The sequence below is a fragment of the Pholcus phalangioides genome, unplaced genomic scaffold (assembly GCF_987345545.1).
Source record: "Pholcus phalangioides strain wild (caught in Gottingen) unplaced genomic scaffold, Ppha-v1.0 ptg000015l_1, whole genome shotgun sequence".
Taxonomy (NCBI): Eukaryota; Metazoa; Arthropoda; class Arachnida; order Araneae; family Pholcidae; genus Pholcus; species Pholcus phalangioides.
In genome coordinates this window covers 110,766,824-110,787,442 of record NW_028301608.1, presented here as the reverse complement: position 1 = coordinate 110,787,442, position 20,619 = coordinate 110,766,824, and the positions used below count along the sequence as shown (strand labels likewise).

The window sequence follows — 20,619 nt, the reverse complement described above, 5'->3', positions numbered from 1 at the left end:
AATGTACTATTGATGTACTTTCTAAAACAAAAATTAGATGATAGTCTAATCAAGCAGCGGGAACTAAGTCAAGGTCAAGATTATCCAGAGTATGATGAATTCATAGCTTTCCTTGAAAAACAGGCCAGGTGTCTAAAGTCTGTCCAAGATGGCCCCAGACCAAGGGAAGTGTCGAAAGGCAATTCTAGACTCGCTTTTTCCTGTGCTACTCGTAAACAAGCTAATGTGTTGTGTATAGTGTGTAAACAAGATCATAAGCTCAGTGATTGTAGCAAATTTAAATCCATGACATTCAACGATAGGTGGATTTTCGTGAAGTCAAATAAGCTATGCTTCAATTGCTTGAGGAATAATCACTCAGCTGCAAAATGTTTGTTTACAACCCGCTGCCAGTGTTGTAAAGGAAAGCACCATACTCTCTTGCATGAATTCAAGGTACAGCCTCCTGTCGTAACACCTATGAGTGAAGAAGCAGCAGTGTCGAGCACTTTCAATGTTTCCAAAGCAAAATCAAGTCAAGTACTGTTGTCTACAGCACTCATAAATGTCCGTGGGTGTCGGGGTGATTATGTAAAATGTCGAGCACTCCTGGATAGTGGCTCCCAAACATCTCTCATAACCAAGGACTGTTGCAAGAAAGTAGGAATGATATTCAACAAATCTAATCATTCAGTTCTAGGCGTCAGTGATGAAATATGTGACGTTTCGACAGCACAAGTGAATCTGAAGTTCATATCGCAAGTTGCAGCAAGGGTCAAATCCATACAACAACAGCATTAGTTGTCGAAAAACTGTCTTCAAAAATCCCCAACTTCGAGATATCCGTTCCTGAGGGAATATTTGGTGACATTCAACTAGCCGATCCTGAATTCTACAAGTCGAGGCCGATCGATATAATTCTAGGTGTAGATGTTTTCTTCAATATTCTGGAGCCGGAACGACTCTCAATGCCTGGAGTTCCACTTGCAGTGAGGACAAAACTGGGATGGATACTGACTGGAAGGGTGCCGGCTAAGGGGACACGGCAAGGACTCGAAATTAGCTGCACTCAGACTCAGTGTTGTAGTGCTAGTGTGGACGAGATTCTCAACCGGTTCTGGGAACTGGAAGCGATTCCCGCTGAAAGAGAAGAATTGCCCGATGAAATGATGTGCCAGGAAATTTACTCTACAGATGTCAAGAGAAGTGATTTGGGACGGTATGTAGTGAGTCTGCCATTCAAATCTACAACTGCTGAGTTGGGAGAATCTAGATCCATAGCAGTCACGTCAAATGATTCAAGACACTGGAGAGACGTTTGTCAAGCCAACCCGAACTCAAAAAGAAATACATGGACTTCATGAACGAGTACCAAGAACTGGGTCATATGGAGCTCATTCCAGAATCAAGCGTGAGTACTCATTGCACTGAGCATTTCTATATGCCACATTATGGTGTCCTGAGAGAGCAGAGCAGCATGACTAGACTGAGGGTGGTGTTCGATGTCTTGTGCAAGACGTCATCAGGTATCTCACTAAATCAAATTCTGCATTCTGGTCCGAGAATCCAGGAAGATATCTTTGATGTTCTTATACGATTCAGATCGCATGCTGTTGCACTCACCGCCGACATAGAAAAGATGTTTAGACAGATTCTCGTTCAGAGAAATCACTCCGAGTTTCAACGCATAGTGTGGAGAAACGAGCCAAGTGAGGAGTTGAAGGACTATAGACTGACTACAGTTACTTATGGTACAACCTGTGCTCCGTTCTTGGCCATTCGAACAATTCAGCAGCTGATTCAAGATGAAGAGCGACAATTCCCAGATGTTTCAAGGATTGCATTGAAGGATTTCTACGTCGACAATTTGCTGACCGGTGCTGCAACCATCAGTGAAGCAAGGATGTTGATGAACAAAATGATAAAACTCATGCAAAGGGGAGGCTTCCAGTTGAGGAAGTGGAACTCTAACATCAAGGCAGTTATGAATGACCTTCCCCCGGAACTTCAAGGTTCTACAAATCTGGTTCAATTCGAAAAAACTCCGTTCACAAAAATTCTGGGAATTCTATGGAATACATGTGTAGATACCTTCGTTGTTCAGGTTGATGAAACTTCCACAGAAATCCAAACAAAAAGACAGCTCCTATCCCAGATTGCTAAGGTTTATGATCCTCTGGGTTTTTCGAGTCCGACCACCATGATCCTAAAAATTCTGATGCACGGTCTGTGGAAGGATCATAGGGGTTGGGATGAACCCTTTGACGCCTCATGTCTTGTCGGATGGAGAAAAATTAGTAAGGAGTTTTCTCTCCTGAAGGACATTTCTGTTCCCAGATTTCTTATGGGGAGTACAAGGACTGTCACGAGTATGGACATTCATGGATTTTGTGATGCATCATGTAAGGCATATTCTGCAGTTTGTTACCTTCGCACTGAGTTTACAGATGATGCAGTGAATGTAGCCTTGATATGTGCAAAGACAAAGGTTGCCCCATTGAAATCTACAACCATACCACGTCTGGAACTGTGTGGAGCAGTGTTGCTGGCTAAACTATCCGAACGAGTGAATGGAGCTTTGAATTTGAAAATCAACAACACAATTCTGTGGGCTGACTTGAAGGTTGTACTTCATTGGATAAAATCTGATCCCACTAGGTGGAGGACATTTGTCGCGAACCGAGTGAAACAGATTCACGTATAAAGTGATCCAAATCAATGGCATCACGTTCCCGGCAAGGAGAACCCAGCTGATTGTGCCTCCAGGGGGTTACCACCGTCACAGCTGAGAGAAAATTTCTTGTGGTGGAGAGGGCCAGATTGGTTAAGTAAAAGTGGCATGGTGATACCATCCAATTCTGACCCTTCAGACCAGTTGATGGAGGATGAATCGGAATTAAAGAAGTCTGTGAATGCAACCCAATCTCACAAAATCGTGGAAGAATGGAGTTTGATCAGCAAGTATTCATCGTTTGTTAAACTTCAACGTGTTGCTGCTTGGAGTCTTCGTTTCATCCACTACTGTAAATCCAAGAACAAAATCGTTGGTACACTAAGTGCTTCTGAATTAAATGATGCTACTCTAGCATTAGTTCGGATCGTGCAGAACTCAGAGTTCAAGGATGAACACAGTTTTCTTGATAAGGGAAATCCCCTTCCACCCACAAACAAATTCTTGTCACTAAGTCCATTCATCGATTCAAGGGGTTTGATACGAGTGGGTGGTAGATTGAAACATTCGAATCTTAGTACAAGTGCCAAGCATCCATTGCTCCTGCCTAAAAATCATCATCTGACATCCCTGATAGTGGAACATTTCCATCTCAAATACCTTCATGCTGGAGCTGAACTTGTTCTCTCAATGATTCGACAGCAATTCTGGATTACGTCGGGTAGAAGCACCGTAAGAAAAATACTCAACAGGTGCGTAACCTGTTACAGATTCAAGGCACGACCTGAGACGTCAATGTTGGGTAATTTACCCGCACACAGAGTCTTGCCCTGCAGACCGTTCCAAAGAACTGGTGTAGACTTTGCCAGACCGATTACAACGAAGCCGATATTGACGAGGTCGAAGGTTCGACTGAAGTCATACTTAGCGAAATGAATGTTGTTGAAGCATACTAATAACGCATGCTTCACAACAAAGGCAATTCACATTGAAATCGTGTCAGAGCTAAGTACTGCAGCTTTCCTTGCAGCATTTAGAAGATTCATATCCAGAAGAGGGAAGCCCACAGATATGTATTCGGACAATACAACCAACTTCAAGGGTGCTGCCAATTATTTAAAGGTGCAGTTCGATTTCTGTAAATCTCAAGATGTACAGAAAGTTATCTCTGAAGAAAAAATCAACTGGCACTTCATTCCTCCGTTATCACCTCACTTTGGTGGACTGTGGGAATCCAACATCAAATGTTTAAAGCGTCATCTGTTGAAAACGTGCAAGGGAAGTGCTCTCACTTATGAGGAGTTAACTACTCTGACTGTCCAGATTGAAGCTTGCATGAATTCAAGACCCCTAACTCAACTCCGCCAAGATCCAAACGAGCTGCAAGCTCTGACTCCTGGACATTTTCTCATCGGTACTCCAATGACTGCTGTACACGAAGGTGATGGTGAAGCATCGGGAAGTCTACAAGCCAAATAGGCCAAGATACAAAAATTGCAAAAGGATTTCTGGAATCGATGGTCCAGGGAATATTTGACCAGTCTTCAACCAAGGATGAAGTGGAAACGTGAAACGTCAAACATAGCAGTCGGCGATCTCGTTATCTTCAAGGAAGACACACCTCCCCTCAAGTGGCACTTGGCTCGAGTGACCCAAGTCTTTCCAGGTGACGACGGAAAGGTCAGAGTTGTGGAAATCAAGACTGTGAATGGTTTATACAAACGTTCCGTGAAACATCTATGTCGTTTGCCAGTCGATTATTGACTGTCACGTTTTTGGGGCGAGAGTATGGACGATCAGGGATCGTTTTATTTTTGTTTTCTTCCTTTTTAATCGTTTATTCTCATTATTACTGTTTTGTAAGATGGCAACAGTTACGTTCAAAACATTGTGGTAACAAGTCGCACATGTATGTAGCTTGCATGTTTTATATTTGAAGAAATTAAATCTAATTCTAAAATGTCGTCTCATAATTCCGAACAAGCGACTGCGAAGCAAGCCCCAAAGAAATCAGCAGGTGCATATTGTGAAGCGCCAATAGTTATTTATTATGAAGTACAATGATCTCTCACTTATACATTTCTCTCAGTTAGTTATAAGATGATTTTCCTTTAGACCCACGTGAAATATAATCTCACATGATTGTATATGTGATATATCACATAAATTATAATTGAAGATATCAAGGCTAAGATAAAAAGGGGGTGACTATGTGAAATTACACCGAATGTATGTCTAAAGCAAAGGAAAAGGAAAAAAAAAGTTAAGATGCACAGGCTTTTATAATAAAGAGGTTTAAAACATTGAGGTTTGACTGCATACAATTTTTTATGAGTTATAAATGATTAAAATTACCCTTTTCTCAATATCACCATGCTGTAGCTGAACAAATCTTGCACTAATAGCAGCAATGTAGCTCTGTTGATTGGAGAAAGCTACCCTTCCTGCTCCCTTTGGATATTTTAATTCTGGATCAGTATCGATACCTGCATAGCAAACTCCACCATAGAGTCTATCCATTATCATTGCTAATTCCACTAAAAAGTAATGAAATAGGTGTAATTTTTATTTCATTTTTGAACAATTTAAAAGTCAATGTCACTTTTGAAATACCCTTTTTTTTTAAAAATTTGTGATTATATTTTTATGCATGATACATCTTCATCTAAACAAATGTAATCCATGGTGGCCATTCTCATGAAATTAGCCTCTACATTGCGTCAAAAATATTTGGAATAGAACTGTTTTTTGTCACTTTCTAATAATATTCCTGTTGCTAACATGTCACAACTCTATTCATAATTTTTTCATCAGTATACAGTGTCTTTATAATTAAAGTTTCACTTTGAGGTCTGGTCCCTCCCCCCCCCCCAAAATATGAGAAAATGACAAAAAAAGGGAAAAAGATGGCCAAATATATTGTTCTATAACTTTGGTTCCCCCTCTCGAAATAAAAGTGCCCCCCCCCCCCTGAACGAAATTTCTGGCTACGCCCCTGGGTCATGGGATTCAATTTTAAGCAAAAAATGACAATTTTTGACCACCAGGTGCAAAAGTGGCACTTCTTAATTGCAGTTATATTTTTTCCATGGTCCAAATAATGTATATACCAAGTTCTAATGAAATATGTCCACCACAACGGGCGCTACACAGGTCGGAGTAATGAGTATAATTCAACTGACATTCAAGGAAACAATTATTTTCCGGATATGATGCTGAGGTGAACTCGGAAAGAAAAGTCACCAGGACTCGAACCCAGGCCCTCTTGTATACCGGGCAAGCATGCTACCATCTACACCACTGAAGACATGACCCTGCCTTCCTTATTTCACGCCCTGTGGCATGAGGCGCTGAAGTAGAGGTATTAGTAGCCTCTCTTAACTTCAGGAAATGGCCCCCGGGTGAGACGGTTTAGGATGAGATGGATGGCTTTTTTGGATGGTTCATTCTGATGGATGGTCCGAGTCTCAGCAGAGACGTGATGACTTTTCTTTCCGAGTTCACCTCAGCATCATATCCGGAAAATAACAGTTTCCTTGATATCTCAGGCTGGAAAAAAAAAAGCAGCCATCCATCTCACCCTAAACCGTCCCACCCGGGGGCCATTTCCTGAAGTTAAGAGAGGATACTAATGCCTCTACTTCAGCGCCTCACGCCAAAGGGCTTGAAATAAGGTAGGCAGGGTCATGTCTCCAGTGGAGTAGATGGTAATGCCATTCACTTAAAAAAAAGCCACCCATCTCACCTCAACTGACACTACTCAGCTCACAGTGCCTATTGTGGTGGACATATTTTATTGAAACTTGGTATATACATTATTTGGACCATGGGAAAAGGATAACTGCAATTAAAAAGAACCACTTTTTTCCCTGGTGGTCAAACATTCAACTTTTTTGCGTAAAATTGAATCCCATGACCTCCTGTAAACTATTACCAAGTTCGATAACATTTTGTCCTGCAGTTTTCCTTTTATGCCCATTTAAAAGTGTTACTTTAATTATGAAGACCCAGTATTTTTAAACTATTGCTTGGACAAATTATCATTTCTTAAGAAAATGATCTTCGTCTGGCTGTCACCAGCCTGTTTTTCAAATTTTATACTGATAACTCTTTATCTTAAAACAAAAATATATTCTAATTTTCAATACTATCTTAGGGGCAGTATACTTTCATATTTTATGTTTTTTATAATTTAAACATTTTTTATCAATAGTTTATAGCTGAATGAAAATTTTCACCAGTTTTTTTCCCATTTGTGACTTTTGGAAAACATAAGTGACAAGTGGTTTTGTAGGACTTGAACCATCAAATTTTATGTTGAAAAAGTTGAAGAATATGGCCATCATTTGAACTTTCTTTCAAATCAATTAGAATTGGAAATTAATTCACAAAGTAGATGTATTCAGGAAAAAGGAGGCAAATCTTTTTATTAAACGTTCTCCTGGCTACTTTTTTTGGTGAGAAATATACAGTTGAAAATTATTTTCACTTTACCACATGCTTCAGATCAGAGTCCTATTATTTCTGAAAAGCTCATGTTTCAACATGCTTAGTTTTTGATGAGTGTTGCAAAACATATTAAAATGTATTTCTCCTGGCATTAGGCTACCAGAAGGAAGGCTTGATCATAAGTTACAGGGGGGGGGGGGGAATTAAAAAAAAAATCCAGATTTCTTGGTTGCAACATTAAGCTGCAGTAATGTTTCATCTAAAGACTTTGCTTTCAGAGTGTCTCTTGTTCTCTAGCAAAACAAAAACAAATTAAAAATCTGTTGTCTTCTTGAAATTGATGAAAAAAGGAACATTTTTATACACACACACACACAAAAATAATGATAATAAATAAAAATGCAAATAACAAAAATTATTCAGAATTGAAGTTTGAAATAAGTTACAACAGTAGATGAAACATCTTGCGAGTTTCAAACCTAAATATCAAGTTAAGTGATAAAACAGGCAAAATATCATGTCAGATTTGCTTATCTCTTAACATGGTTAAACTTGAATTAATTTTTTTCACCATGATTTTTGAACAAACTTTGGTGCTGACTATATTTTATCAGCAGGTAAAGAAGTTAAGAATTTTTTTGAATTTTTTTATTGACATATATTTTTGATAATTTTTTGTCCAATTTCATGAGAATGACCATCATAAAAACCATCATAAAAAAAAAAAATTGTGCTTGAATATCATGCTCATCAGAAAAAAAAGTACAACTGAATAATTAAATAGCATAATAAGCAGCACATTCAAATAGTTCATGAAATTGGAGAGCATGGTGATAGAACTCCCAAAGCCGAACGTTTTGCATTATTCTGCAATGAACTCTTGGCTGACTGGAAATTGTTTGCAGTAAAAATTCCCATAATAGTGTGGTTTTCTACACTTTTCTTAAAATTCTTCCAGATTATTCTGAAGTAGCACTGATTGTTCTGTGACATACGTCACAGATTTTTGCATATTCTGCTTCGAGGGCAAGAACAAGATAGCATACTATCTCAAACTTTTCAAAGAATCAAAAAAAATTTTTAATAGAAAAATAATTTTTTTATTTAAATAAATTATGGTAGGGAGGTATTAGGAAAAAAGATAATGTTCACCTCTAATTATATATGCCCTATATCTGTATCTGTTGCTTCACCAAAAGAAATAGAATACTTTTAGGCATAAAAACATGATAATATCATGGCAAAAAACAAAGCTATTTAGTTCTTGTACCAGGATGTCCAATTGAACTAAAATAGTTAATTTAAAAAATGGTATGATATGTCATGCATAATAGTTATCATAGCCATAATTTGTTTTTTCCTCCATAAAAAACAAAGAAAATAATTTTTATCTTTGCCACCTACTTTTTCAAGCAATAATTTGAATAAAATACATGTTAATAACTAAAATCTAAATGAGAGCATATTTTTCTATTTTTGTGTGCCGCCATATCTCAATTTGACAATTAGAAAAAAATCCAAATTCGCTACATACACTTTGTATGATATTTCTGAAATAAATGATTTATAACTGTACAATCACAAAATTCAAAATGCAAAAGTTGACTTTTAAACATATCTACCTGCTTTTAGGGGTCTTGGAACTCCTCCAACAAAAACAGTCTTTCTGGGATCCAGGGGCATCGAAGCATCAAGCACAAAATCAGCATCACTCAGTCTCCAAGGTCTAATTTGCACCTAATATTATCATAATGATTTATTATCCCAGTCAACAGTCTGATAAATACCAAAAACAAATTAAATAATTATTATGTCAAAACTAATGAAAAATATACTCATTTTTTCACATTTGGCTTCTGTATTCTGGCAGCTCACAATACTGTTGGCTTGACCACAAATCCTTAAATTACTGCTTGAACAAATGTCAACTGCACAAAGCTTTTGGCCTCCAAGATGCTTGCTCAAAGGACCAAATATTAAAAATCACCCTGAGTTTGATAAATGCTGTAGGATTAATGTGTGGCAGTACCTCACAACCAGTCAATAACTGCCCAGTTTTGGTGGTCATACTGAGTCATTATTGTGTCACAGAAAGACTTCATTAGTATCTTTGTTTAACTGAACGCGCTCCTCTACAGGAGAATTCTTCATAATTCTTATGAATGGCTTTTTGAATTGCACAAAGAAATAGCAGACAGTATATATCCATAATTAAATCAGTCTCCTCCCCCCCCCCCCCATTCAAAACATCCACATAAATAGTACACTTGTCATGACCCCAAAACACTGATGCATAACCAAATCAAAGAATGGTGTGAAGAACCTTTTGTGAGTATTGCAATTGACAAATTCAAGCACTAAAACTATTTAAATGCCAGTGAACATTCTAACATTCATGGGCCAAACATATGTAATGGCCTATAATGAGATTGGGTTAATTTTATTTATTTTTTCTTTAAAAATAATATGACAGCATGCTGCTATTATACTGAAGCTAACTGATTAGACATCATCGTCAATAAGATGATGTGAAAAAAAACTGATGAAAAAGCATGTGAAAAACACCTTTCACCATCTGATGTCGAGTAAATGCACTTAGATAGTTATTTATTATGAAGTATGGTGATCTCTCACTTATACATTTCTCTCAGTAAGTTATAAGATGATTTTCTGCTTTTCTGGTCAAAAATATAGGTAAATAATGCTATTCACTTATATGCCTTTCCCACTTGTGATCCTCATATATTCCTAAGGGGATTAGCATGATCCGTCTAGAGAAATAGACTCATGCATCTTTTTTTAAATTTTTTCCTTGTTCCCTTGCAACTCATATGTGAGAGGTTACTGTATTTATACACTGTACAATGAGACTTTGGTATAAAATCACCTCTGGGGATAGAATAAAAGTGATTTTATAAGCATGGTGACTTAATAATGGGTAAGTTTACTGCGTGTTATTTTATCCTATGAGTGCTATTTTTACTTGAGATCTTCCCCTTTTTTAAACTACTATGAAAGTAAAATTTGAGTATTATGAAAAAAAAAAAATTCCACAAAATATCTTCATTGAATACCAAATATTTAATATTACCATGATAGAGAAAAAAAAGAGGTTCCATAATAAAAAAATACAAACAATGCATGTGCATTAAAACCATAAATAACTATACAAAAACTATACAAAAATATTTGTCTCATTTATTGTCTGTCAAAGTATTTTCTTCTGCAGTATCTTTAAATTTCAAATTATTCAGAAAGCATTGGGTTTCTTCATTCATGAAAACTGTGTAGCTCTAATGAAGTTTTAAATCCAACATGAGAAGCTGGTGAGGATTGAAGGAAGGCAATTTGCTTTCAGAATTTTACTCTAAAAATGTTTTAGTTCATATATTCTTCTCCCAAAAACTTGAATGTGCTTGTATATAAGTTCTAAAGTATATAAATACAATAGATGCTGCTCATAATTGGAATCAAGAATAACATTATCATTAGCTATTTTTATCTCTCTCACAAAATACAGCAACAGATATATATCATAATATGCAAAAACAGAATTTTGGTTAATTACCTATTTTGTTTGTTTTCCCTTGTTTTTTTGTTTTTGTTTTTTTTGGGCTCATTTTGAAGCTGAGGTTGCACCAGACTTCCCACCCTCCCAATCATTTATCTTTATCAGCCTGAAGGCCTAGGAATTCAGATTTTGTACCTCCTTTCCCGTTAACAAACTTTTCTAGACACTTTTCACATTGTCCTAATTGGGCCATAGCAACTGCCATGATCCATGTACGTGTGGCACTGAGTGCTGGCAATAGGCTTCTCTATAGTGGAAGCAAATGAAAGAATAAAAAAGTCTCAAATTCTTGCTCAGCTTCTTTATGACCAGATTCACACTTCCAAGGATTTTTCCAAGTTTTTTTCAGTTTCCAAGGCTTTCCTCCAGGAATCTATGACATGTACTTATAGTAAAAAGTATTAATTACAGTCCGTATTAATCAATTCTATTCTAATTTCTCCCAACCAATGAATTAAAAAAAGAAATTATCTTAGCTTGAAAGAAAGAATTCACATTTTGGAACAATATGATAAGTGATAAGATGCCAAAAATGAATCAGTAGAATGGCATGGCATGATTTAGCATTTTGCGATAAGTTTTGTGTAAATACATTGGGACTGCCAATGTGAACTGCTATTTTTCTTATTCACATCTCGATTTTCCCCGGGCATAATTATGAATTGGTTATTGCTATAGAAAACTTTGAATCCTTCACATTAAGCAACATGCACTGCATTTTAAATGACAATGATATTTTTCTGAATTTCATTGAAATGAAATTTTCTTACTGGTTTATCCTTGATAGTGGGACTAGACACACATAGATATAACTTTTCATCTTCCTGAATGCACGTATCAATTAATGCTTGCACAGATGACTCGTCTTGAAATAATAAAAATGCATACCCTATAAAAAAGGGAAAAAAAATCCCTGAGGTGCAAGATAAACAAAAATGTTTTTACTAAAAAACACACACACATACACAAATACTGGACAATAACAAACTACAAGGATTACAAAAAAACACATATACACATAACGAATATACACTATGTGGCCCCAAGGGACACTAAGTCCTTCCAGGAAGCCAAAAAAGATTTGTATTATATTGCTTCGCCGCCATTGTGATCCAAGAGCATGCAAGGTATGGATGGTTTGACCTAATCGCTCTGAATAGCAAAGAGTGACGTCATCCTTTGATAAGTTGCCATCTGGTGGCAGCATCAGCAATTATGAGCTTGGCCTGAGTTATGTCAGACCGTTTATGTACGGTCCCGTTCAGTGCACACAAGCTCTAAGGAAAGATTGAAATGTTCATTGCCTTTGTAGTTTAATGGTCTAGGGTGCTAACCCAGAAAGTGAGAGGACATGAGTTCGATTCTCTGCAAGGGCAGTTGAATTTTCACTCTTTCCTAAATTCATATTCTGGGAATGTCTAAAATTATGGTTTCTAAATTTCTGACATTTTGATGCCTTCGGGAATCAAGAAATCTCATTTCCCAAGAATTCTGAGGAACTCCCATTTAATAGAACCCAGTTTATACAACCTTTTTCTCCTACCTCGATTAATCTTTATTCTTTTTAAAGTTAAAATATTTATGTGTTGTACCACTTTAATTATTTGACACAAATCCCAGATTTTATAACAATTAATTAAATTGATTAATATTCTATTATTATTAATATTATATCATCAGAAATATATTACTTGCTAATCCATGCAGTAGACATAAAAGGTTTGAAAATCCTTGCATTAAATGGTGAATTGGACAGTTCCAGTGCCATCTTAACACATGGCCTTGAGCTCTCAGGGGGAACCTTACGATAATAAGATGTCTTAAAGATTTTCGGGATAAGGCATGCAAATTTGTAAGCAATCACTTCTAGTCAGGTAGGAGACCTCAGAAAAATCAATTAGCCTGAGGTCATGGTGGTCTTAAGATGACTGTGGACACTCCTGGTGGGTCACTAGGTCCTAAACTTCATTGCAGTTTGACCAGGCTTTGAAACACATACAATTTCATATTTTTCCTATTGCAGATTAAATTAAATTTATACAGCATGAAATTTTATTTTCTCCAATTTTTCAGTTATCAAATGGCACATTTAACCCTTTTTTTTATTTTTCCCAGTTTAGATTGAGCAAAGTGATGAAAAAAGAGACGTGTCTACCTTTTCTATAGCTTGAATCCTAACTTGATAGCATGTATATGTACTATGAAGCTTCATTCCAATTCTGCTGATCAAATGTGTATACATCACACTCAATCACTATTGATAAAAATAATGATTACTACACACACACTAGCACAAAATAAGCGTTCCCAAATTTCTCCAGGTTCTGCTTTAGAATCTTTCATCAAAGCCATTGACATGTCTTTTTCCTCAATCCTGTTTTGATAAATGAATTTTGTGTTGATTCGTGACCATTTAAGTCCCTCTGACATATCCTTTCAGATCACTGACCTGGTAGATGCCATAAAAAGTATGGCAATTTACCAAAATATCCCCTCAAAGACACACAATACCCTTCCCCCTTTTCTCTTTATAAAACGTTTGAGAGATTTATAGTTTTAACTGTGAAAGAAAATTATTTCCCTTCCTGCATAACAATGTTCATGTTCAAAACCCAATGTCAACCACTCTAAAGTAAAAAAAAATGCTCCAATCACTCCTTCATTAGCCTAGGAGCGGGGGGGGGGGGGGCATGTTCCAGTATCTTCAGACCACAAAATGCTCAGCTTTAGATATCATCCTGTACTGATCTTCATCTAAACAGGGTGTTGTGTATTAGGACTATACAATAAATCCTGGTTGTATACCCTCTTTTTGTCTTCACAAACTTACATTTTTGGCTTCTGTTTCTTTCTTTCTTCTATTACTTTCCCAAGTAATTCAAGAGAAACTTAATTGATTTTTCAACAAATATTTCTCATTGATTTTTTGAAAAAAATTTTATGTTCCATTCTAAATATTAGTGTTGCAACAGTATTTTCCTAATTTCTTGGGAATTTTTGTCAGGATTTCATGAATGGGATATTGTAAAAAATTCCAGAGAACAGACAGATAAGTATTCCCGCCTGGAAACACTGCCCACAATACACATAATAACATTTAATTTTTAATATAATTTTAGGTAGTAATATATAATATAACCTTGCTATTTTTATATATACTTATCTAGCTTTTCAATGACAGTTTCAGAACATGTCTTCATAATTTTGAATGCTTTTCACATATTTGAAAATTTCATATTTGTGGTTAGTATTATTAGTTGTTGGTGGTTTTTTTGACTGAAATTAATTAGTTAATTTAGGAGCAGTAAATAAGAAACATTTTAAAAAGAGATGTTTTCTTTTGTTTTCGGCACTTGAAAATTATGTTTGAATGTTGTTGCAATTCTATTCGTTTTTCTCAGAAGCCAATCTTTATTTTTCATCGCACAGTGTATCGTTCTGTAAATATATAACTGTCTGATGTCTAGCGTGTGACAGCTTATTTTTCTATTGTTTAGGTATAGGTTCCAGTATAGGTTTGTGTTATCATAGTTCTTACCTTGCTATATTTGTTACTTAGTTTCATAATATTACAATGGTATGCTCCACCCCATGCACATAAACCGTAAATTACAATTGAGAAAGACAAGCGTAAAAGACATCTTTCACAAATCTTCCCCTATTAAATACTTAAGCTAATATAAAATAGCTGTGCAAAATCTTTTTTTTTTTGTTTTTGTTATTTTATTACAATGAGTATTCCATTTCAAGTTGTCCTGTATTAAACATGATTTGCTAATGATTTCTTTGTTAAGCATGCAATCACTATTTTTGAAATTAATTTCATAACCACAGAATGTTTTAGGACATAGTACTATTAACTGGGACAACTTTGCCAGTTTTTGAAAAAATATGATGTTTTGCATGTCCATGTTTTGTTGCCCTGTCAAGTTTCTGAACTAATCAATAGAGGCGCCAATGTTTTCATCACACAGAGAAGACATTAAATGATAGATTTTTCATGCATTTTTAGCCTCACCAGTTTTTTTACAGGCCTTTATCAGTGTGTGTGTGATTTTTGTTTTCGACTTGCAGTATAGGAGTTTGTGGTAGTCTACAAAAGTGTCACTCTGCCCATTCATTTAAAGGTAAGTAAAAACTGCTTGTTTTGCTTGATACAGCACATAATCTTCTTTCAGATGTAAATTTTATGTTGTATTTAGGTTCAATAATATTAATTGGCAATGTTGTGCCAGGAAGCTTGGTGAAAATGGGGCAACATTGCTAATCTAGTTTTGTCATTTTTTTCAAATTCTTACATACATTTTTTTTTTTTTTTTTTTTTGCATTTTTGTGTTTGTTTTAGAGGTCGCTTTCAGATGCCAAAATGCATTAGTACCAAGTTGAGAGGCCACAGGTATCAAAATTATGATGATACAATGCTGCAGCCAGATTTTACAGAATAGAGAAAGACGGTGAATTGATATGGCAGGAGAAGCTGTTGGTAAATCACACTTGATGGAGAAGGACCAACCCATTCTGAGTACCTCTACAATGAATCAGATTGGGGAAACTCTTGAGAAAAAAAACAATCAGAGGAATGACCATCACAGCAGTGAATCCAGACATGCCAACATTGGCTTGAAGCTTGTTAGTAGTGATGAATGTTCAGTTTTGCCATGGGGGGGGGGGGGGGGGGGGCAGGACAGCATAATCATAGTATGATAAAAAACCAAACTTAATTAAATATTTTTAAAATTTTAATTGAAAGTTCATTAAATACAGCACTTTATTGGCATTAGAGCCTAAAGGACTCAGGTCACATGAGCCTCACCACCTTCACTCCCAAAGCAACTTTCCAGGGTCACAGTCCCTGCAGGTCAAAACCTGCATACTCCCATGTTGGCCATATATATGGACGTCTGTCAACAATAGACCCCCCTCCCTGTTTTCTTCATATCAGATCTCCTACGGCACCTATGACAAAATATTCCTTCTACCACAATTTCCGCGAACTTGACCAACACCAGCTAGAGCTGCTCTAGTTAGTGTTGGCTAGACCATGCGCTATGCAAATGAAGCTGGGTCCAGACCTGCCACACTGAACCACTCAAAAACCTGTTTTTAGCCTACAGCGCATTGCAGTTTTGATGGAAAACAGATTTTTCACGTTTGGGCATCGAGTAGAGCAATGGGTTTAAACACGGCTTTACAGATTGCCTTCTGTGCACAGACAAAACAGATCGGCTCCGAGTTCTTCTATCGAACTCAGTCACATGCATATATGAATCCATCATTATGATAAAGATAGATGGAATTTAAAAATAAAAAAATAAGTAAAACACTGCACAAAACTCGAAGACCCAATTTTTTTAAACCGATTTCCGTAGTATTGAGAGTATCTCCAATAGCTCCATAGTTTATTGCAGGCATGCGTAGAAACTATGGACTTAATATGAAACATGTAAGGTGTTCTCATAGCAGTTGGCACCTCTGTGAATCTGACTGTGCTGCTTTTTGTTTACATGACACATCCAAATCAGAATCCAAGCAAGATGCAGAACCTACTGAAGAGCTTGATTAGTCGCTCCTGCTGTTTCCACTTATTCCCTGTGAAGATGGACATGATTCAACCATAGACAAAATGATGAATGCCAATGTGACACCAAGAGATTGAAGGTATGGTTCTTAAACAACTACAGCTAGGAGTGTTTGTTACGGTAAAGTTCCGTTTTCTTGGTCAACTCACTTAATTCTATGGAGATGGGGAGTTTGAGTTGTCATATTAAATATGACGACAGAGAAAATTTTTGACTTCCCTAATGCACCTGAATGTATATAATTGAAAAATGCACAAGACATCGTGTATATAATTGACTTTTCTCACAATGGAAAAATGTGGCAAATTTACTTTTTCGATGAAAATGTCAAAATTTTCTTTGAACTTTCAAACCTTCTGATTTTAATGTTTTGAATTTTTGTCTGTGTACCTTTTTTTACAATAAAGAGTTAATGCTAATGTGTAAGGTAGGGGTTCTCAAACTGTGTGCCTTCAACCTTTGTCAGGGGCGGCGCAGAGCTGATATCCTGACAAAAGTTTTTCGAAAATATTGTTTGTTAAACAGCTCTGGGGAGCCGGTGGAGCTCGTAGATAAGTACCGAACAGGGAAACATGGAAAAATACCGAAATAGAAAAAGTATGGGAATCACTGGAGTAAGGTGTTCTCATAGTTAAAAAAAAATTTCTGGTGTTTTTTTTTGGCAATTTCCACTGGTTTTAACATAGATGGCAAAGTTACCTCATTCCTAGGGTAACTGTGCCAATGTTGTTTTTTTATTTTTTTATGGCAGTTTTGAAGCTTTTTGTATATTACTGGTTGACAAAGCAGTTGAAAGAAAAAAAAAAATGCGGCAAAGTTGTCCCAGTTGACAGTACCAAAAAAAAACCCTTCTGTTATTTGTTAAAGACTACTGCTACTACTGAACCAGACATGCACCTCATCCATATTCCTCTGCGGAACTTCAAACAAATTGGTACATGTTGAAATGTGTGTGTATGTGTAGCGAATCTGACGTGAAGTTTGTTTCTGTGTAATGCTTGTTATGTGTAGTATGCCACCATCTGCTATCAGTTTTTCTAACTATGAGTGACATGTAATGATTGAATAATTGTATTGTTGTCTGCCTTTTGCTCTCTGTGGTGAGACTTTTTAACAGGGAGATCGGCTCGCATTTGCACCTAGAGGTTGGGAGCCACAGAAAACCAACTTCAGCCGACCACCACCATAGCGACGGTGAGGTTCAAACCCAGGTCCCTGCGATGCGAGTCCACTGCCAAAGACTGTAGAACTTTGGCAGTCTTTGCCAAAAAGTGTAGAATCGAGTAATATATGTGGGCTGGGCATTGTCTTTGTTCAAAAGCCAATTTCTACCACATGTATATGCTGTCCCTCAGATCTTGTGCACCCCCCCCCCCCACATGGTTCAATCCCAAATCTATATACATAATTTTTTTTTTTGTGTGTGTGTGTCTGTGTATGTTCTCTATACAAATCTACAATTTTAGATCGATCCACACCATTATATACAAATTTTGCATATATACCAAACAGGGCCCGAATTGAACAATAGGCTACTTTAAAAGTTCGTCAGAGAAGGGCAAATGTCCGAAATGAACAGAAAAACTGTTGGGAAACAATGGTTGTTGGACCTCAACAATTACTTCTGGAATGTTTACTTTGGTTACGACTGTTCCCTAGCAAGGTGTTTCTGACGTGCATATGCCTTTATAATGGTTTGTCACTTCTTTAATCCTGTCAGTATAGGCCTATGTATAATATTTTATATGTCTTTATAGTGGTTTGTTACTTTTTCCATCCTCTGAGCAATTGAAGAAACCTGGGCAGTGTCAGCTGGTCATTAATAATATTCAATGGCAAATGGCAAATTTTATAGCTCAGAAATTCAGATAAAGGTATTTTGATCATTTTAATCCATTCCACAGTTTATAAACTTCATTGATTGACATTATAAATGGCACAATGAAAATCACCACACTTTCGCACATTGATCTAAAATTGTTGCCATATATTTTTTTAAGATGATTTTGTGCAGGTGATAGTGATTTTCCACTTAACCCTGAGAACAATAAACCCAGGAAGAATAATACCTTATATTTATTATTATTATTATTAATACTATAGGCATATTCCTTTACTACCCTAAAAAGAAGGAAAAAAAGTAGATTTCAAGCACCATCACTTTCCTTCTGTTGCCAAAATGTAAACAAAAACTGGCTCGGCCCACTGGCAGCTGATTTGACAGGTTGGGGGTATGGATAACATGTTAGAGTGAAGAGCCCACTTCACAAAATCGGGCTCTGAGATGTCTCACATTGCCAAAATACAAAGCATCGAGTTAAGCAAGACATCCAGGAAATGACATATAGAAGGTCAATTGATAGAATATTAATCTTTTTTTTTTTTTTTTTTTTCCAATTTCACCTGTTGAAGAATGTCCACTTCACAGCCAATCTCAGTTTACAACAATAGTATTGAACCTTTTGGATTTCTTGGGCCCCATTGGAAAAAAAAGAAACTATTTCAGGTCACACTCACACACAATGTATAAATGATAGCTGATGAGAACACTTTGATGTCAAACTTTAAATTCCAAGACAAATAAAATGAGCGGAGCTCTTTCTTCTATGTTCCATAAGAATGTGGAGGTGGATGCTTTTGTAACTGCTGTTTTGGAGCTTGATTTTCAAGAGATTGAAAGTTTTGAAATAATAATTATAAAATAATAGTTGCCGTTAAAATTTTTATAAGGTTCTAATAAGGTTAGAAGTGGAATGGTTGTTTCCATTGCATCACTTTTTTTTATGCTGTTTTACACTGAAAATTCATAATAAAATTTAATTTTTTTTGTCACAGATATTTTTTAGGAATTGAAAAAAAATTACCTTTAGGAGGAAAATATGATTTACTCTCTGCTTTGTGTGGCCAGTCAACAACTAATGGTCCAAACCTTCTGAAACTAGCTGTTATCTCCTCTGTAATATGAAAAATATTAAATAAATCACAATGAAAAAGAGAATATTCAAAAAAAATTTTCACATAGATTTTCAGAATTACTATCATATGTTTTTAATGGAATTAATAAATCTTTCTCTCTCTCAGGTTCTATTCAAAAATCTAATTTAACTATTTAAACTTATATATATTTTCTATAACCCTTTCACTGAATATTTTGTGATTTCACTGATTTCATTCAAAGTGTTATTGTGGTGAATATGTAAGCCTGTCTTAATGTAATAATTTCTGTCCATCAATGATTAATGACTAAACAGAGTGTAAAAGAAATAATTCTATGATATACAGTCAAGTTCACTTATAACATACCCCTCTAGTGATAAGAGAAGTGTATTTTATACAATCAAAGTCCTGCACCTAGCTTATACAGCAGTTATATATCTGCATAAAGTGCACTATGGAGATTGTCATAGACGAAATAAGTTTATGCAGTACTTAATTAAATTTAATGCAACATGAAAATAGTTTTTGGTTGGCATCTTCTGAGGAATTTTGAAAATTTATTACAATGCATGATATACTGAACATGCACACATTTTTTAAATTTAATTAATTTCACTGGTATTATTTGAGTTTATGCTTACAGTTTCATTCAAACAAGTCAGCATTGTACAATTACTTTAAAAAACAAACAACTAATGTTCATAAATTTTATTCGTCATCAATCAACATGATTTTGTAGTCTTTCAACAGATAGAGATTTGATGCTTTTAAAACAGTGCAGATTTCTGCTTTTCCTGATCACAAAAGATGCTTGTTTATCACTGCCATCTACTAGGTGATCCAAAAGTATCAGAAAAAGGAAATATTTAAGGATCTGAAAAACATCAGCAATGCAGTTTTCACAGAAATATATAAAACGAGGTTTTTTTTTCAATAAAATAATTTTTTATGTTCAAATTATGTGTTTTTGTTATGTTGTAGCCACAGCGTATGTTCAAGCAGGGTATTTAATGACAGCAGTAAAAATATGTATAACTGAATGACCCAAAAATCAGGGGATTACAAAACCACATGTTATAATTGTACTCCACTGTAACTGGAATATAGATTGCTGATTACCCCAAAAGTACAAGATTACTTTTTACCATTTTCTGGCGAGCACACATGTTTCAGCTGCTGTTAATGTTCATTATAATATTAAAATGAATATTTTGTGACAACACCTGAAAGTCAAAAGTCTGCTAAGATGACTAGTTGAGCCTTTACTGAAATCAATGTATTAAGAATATTTTTACAAGATGCTCAATATACAGTCAAACACTATTATAGTAAACTGTCTGCGGACGCAATAAAAAGTTCACTATAATCAAAGGCTCACCATATCAAAATTTATTGAAACATTAATATTTCTTAGCATTTGATGGTGGTTTTGT

The 20,619-nt window shown here is 35.8% G+C and overlaps 1 protein-coding gene across 2 annotated transcripts in view; it reads right to left on the bottom strand.

Annotated features, from left to right (window-relative positions):
• Positions 1 to 20,619, bottom strand: part of LOC149077577 (cytoplasmic polyadenylation element-binding protein 2-like) — a 177,893-nt gene that overhangs the window by 28,531 nt on the left and 128,743 nt on the right. For both annotated transcript variants that reach the window (XM_089245146.1, XM_089245147.1), the window contains 4 exons: positions 19,114 to 19,203; positions 11,441 to 11,559; positions 8,722 to 8,836; positions 5,006 to 5,187 (listed from right to left, as the gene is read on the bottom strand). In XM_089245146.1, coding sequence (XP_089101272.1) covers positions 5,006 to 5,187; positions 8,722 to 8,836; positions 11,441 to 11,559; positions 19,114 to 19,203 — 506 coding nt within the window. The remainder of the gene's footprint in view (positions 1 to 5,005; positions 5,188 to 8,721; positions 8,837 to 11,440; positions 11,560 to 19,113; positions 19,204 to 20,619) is intronic.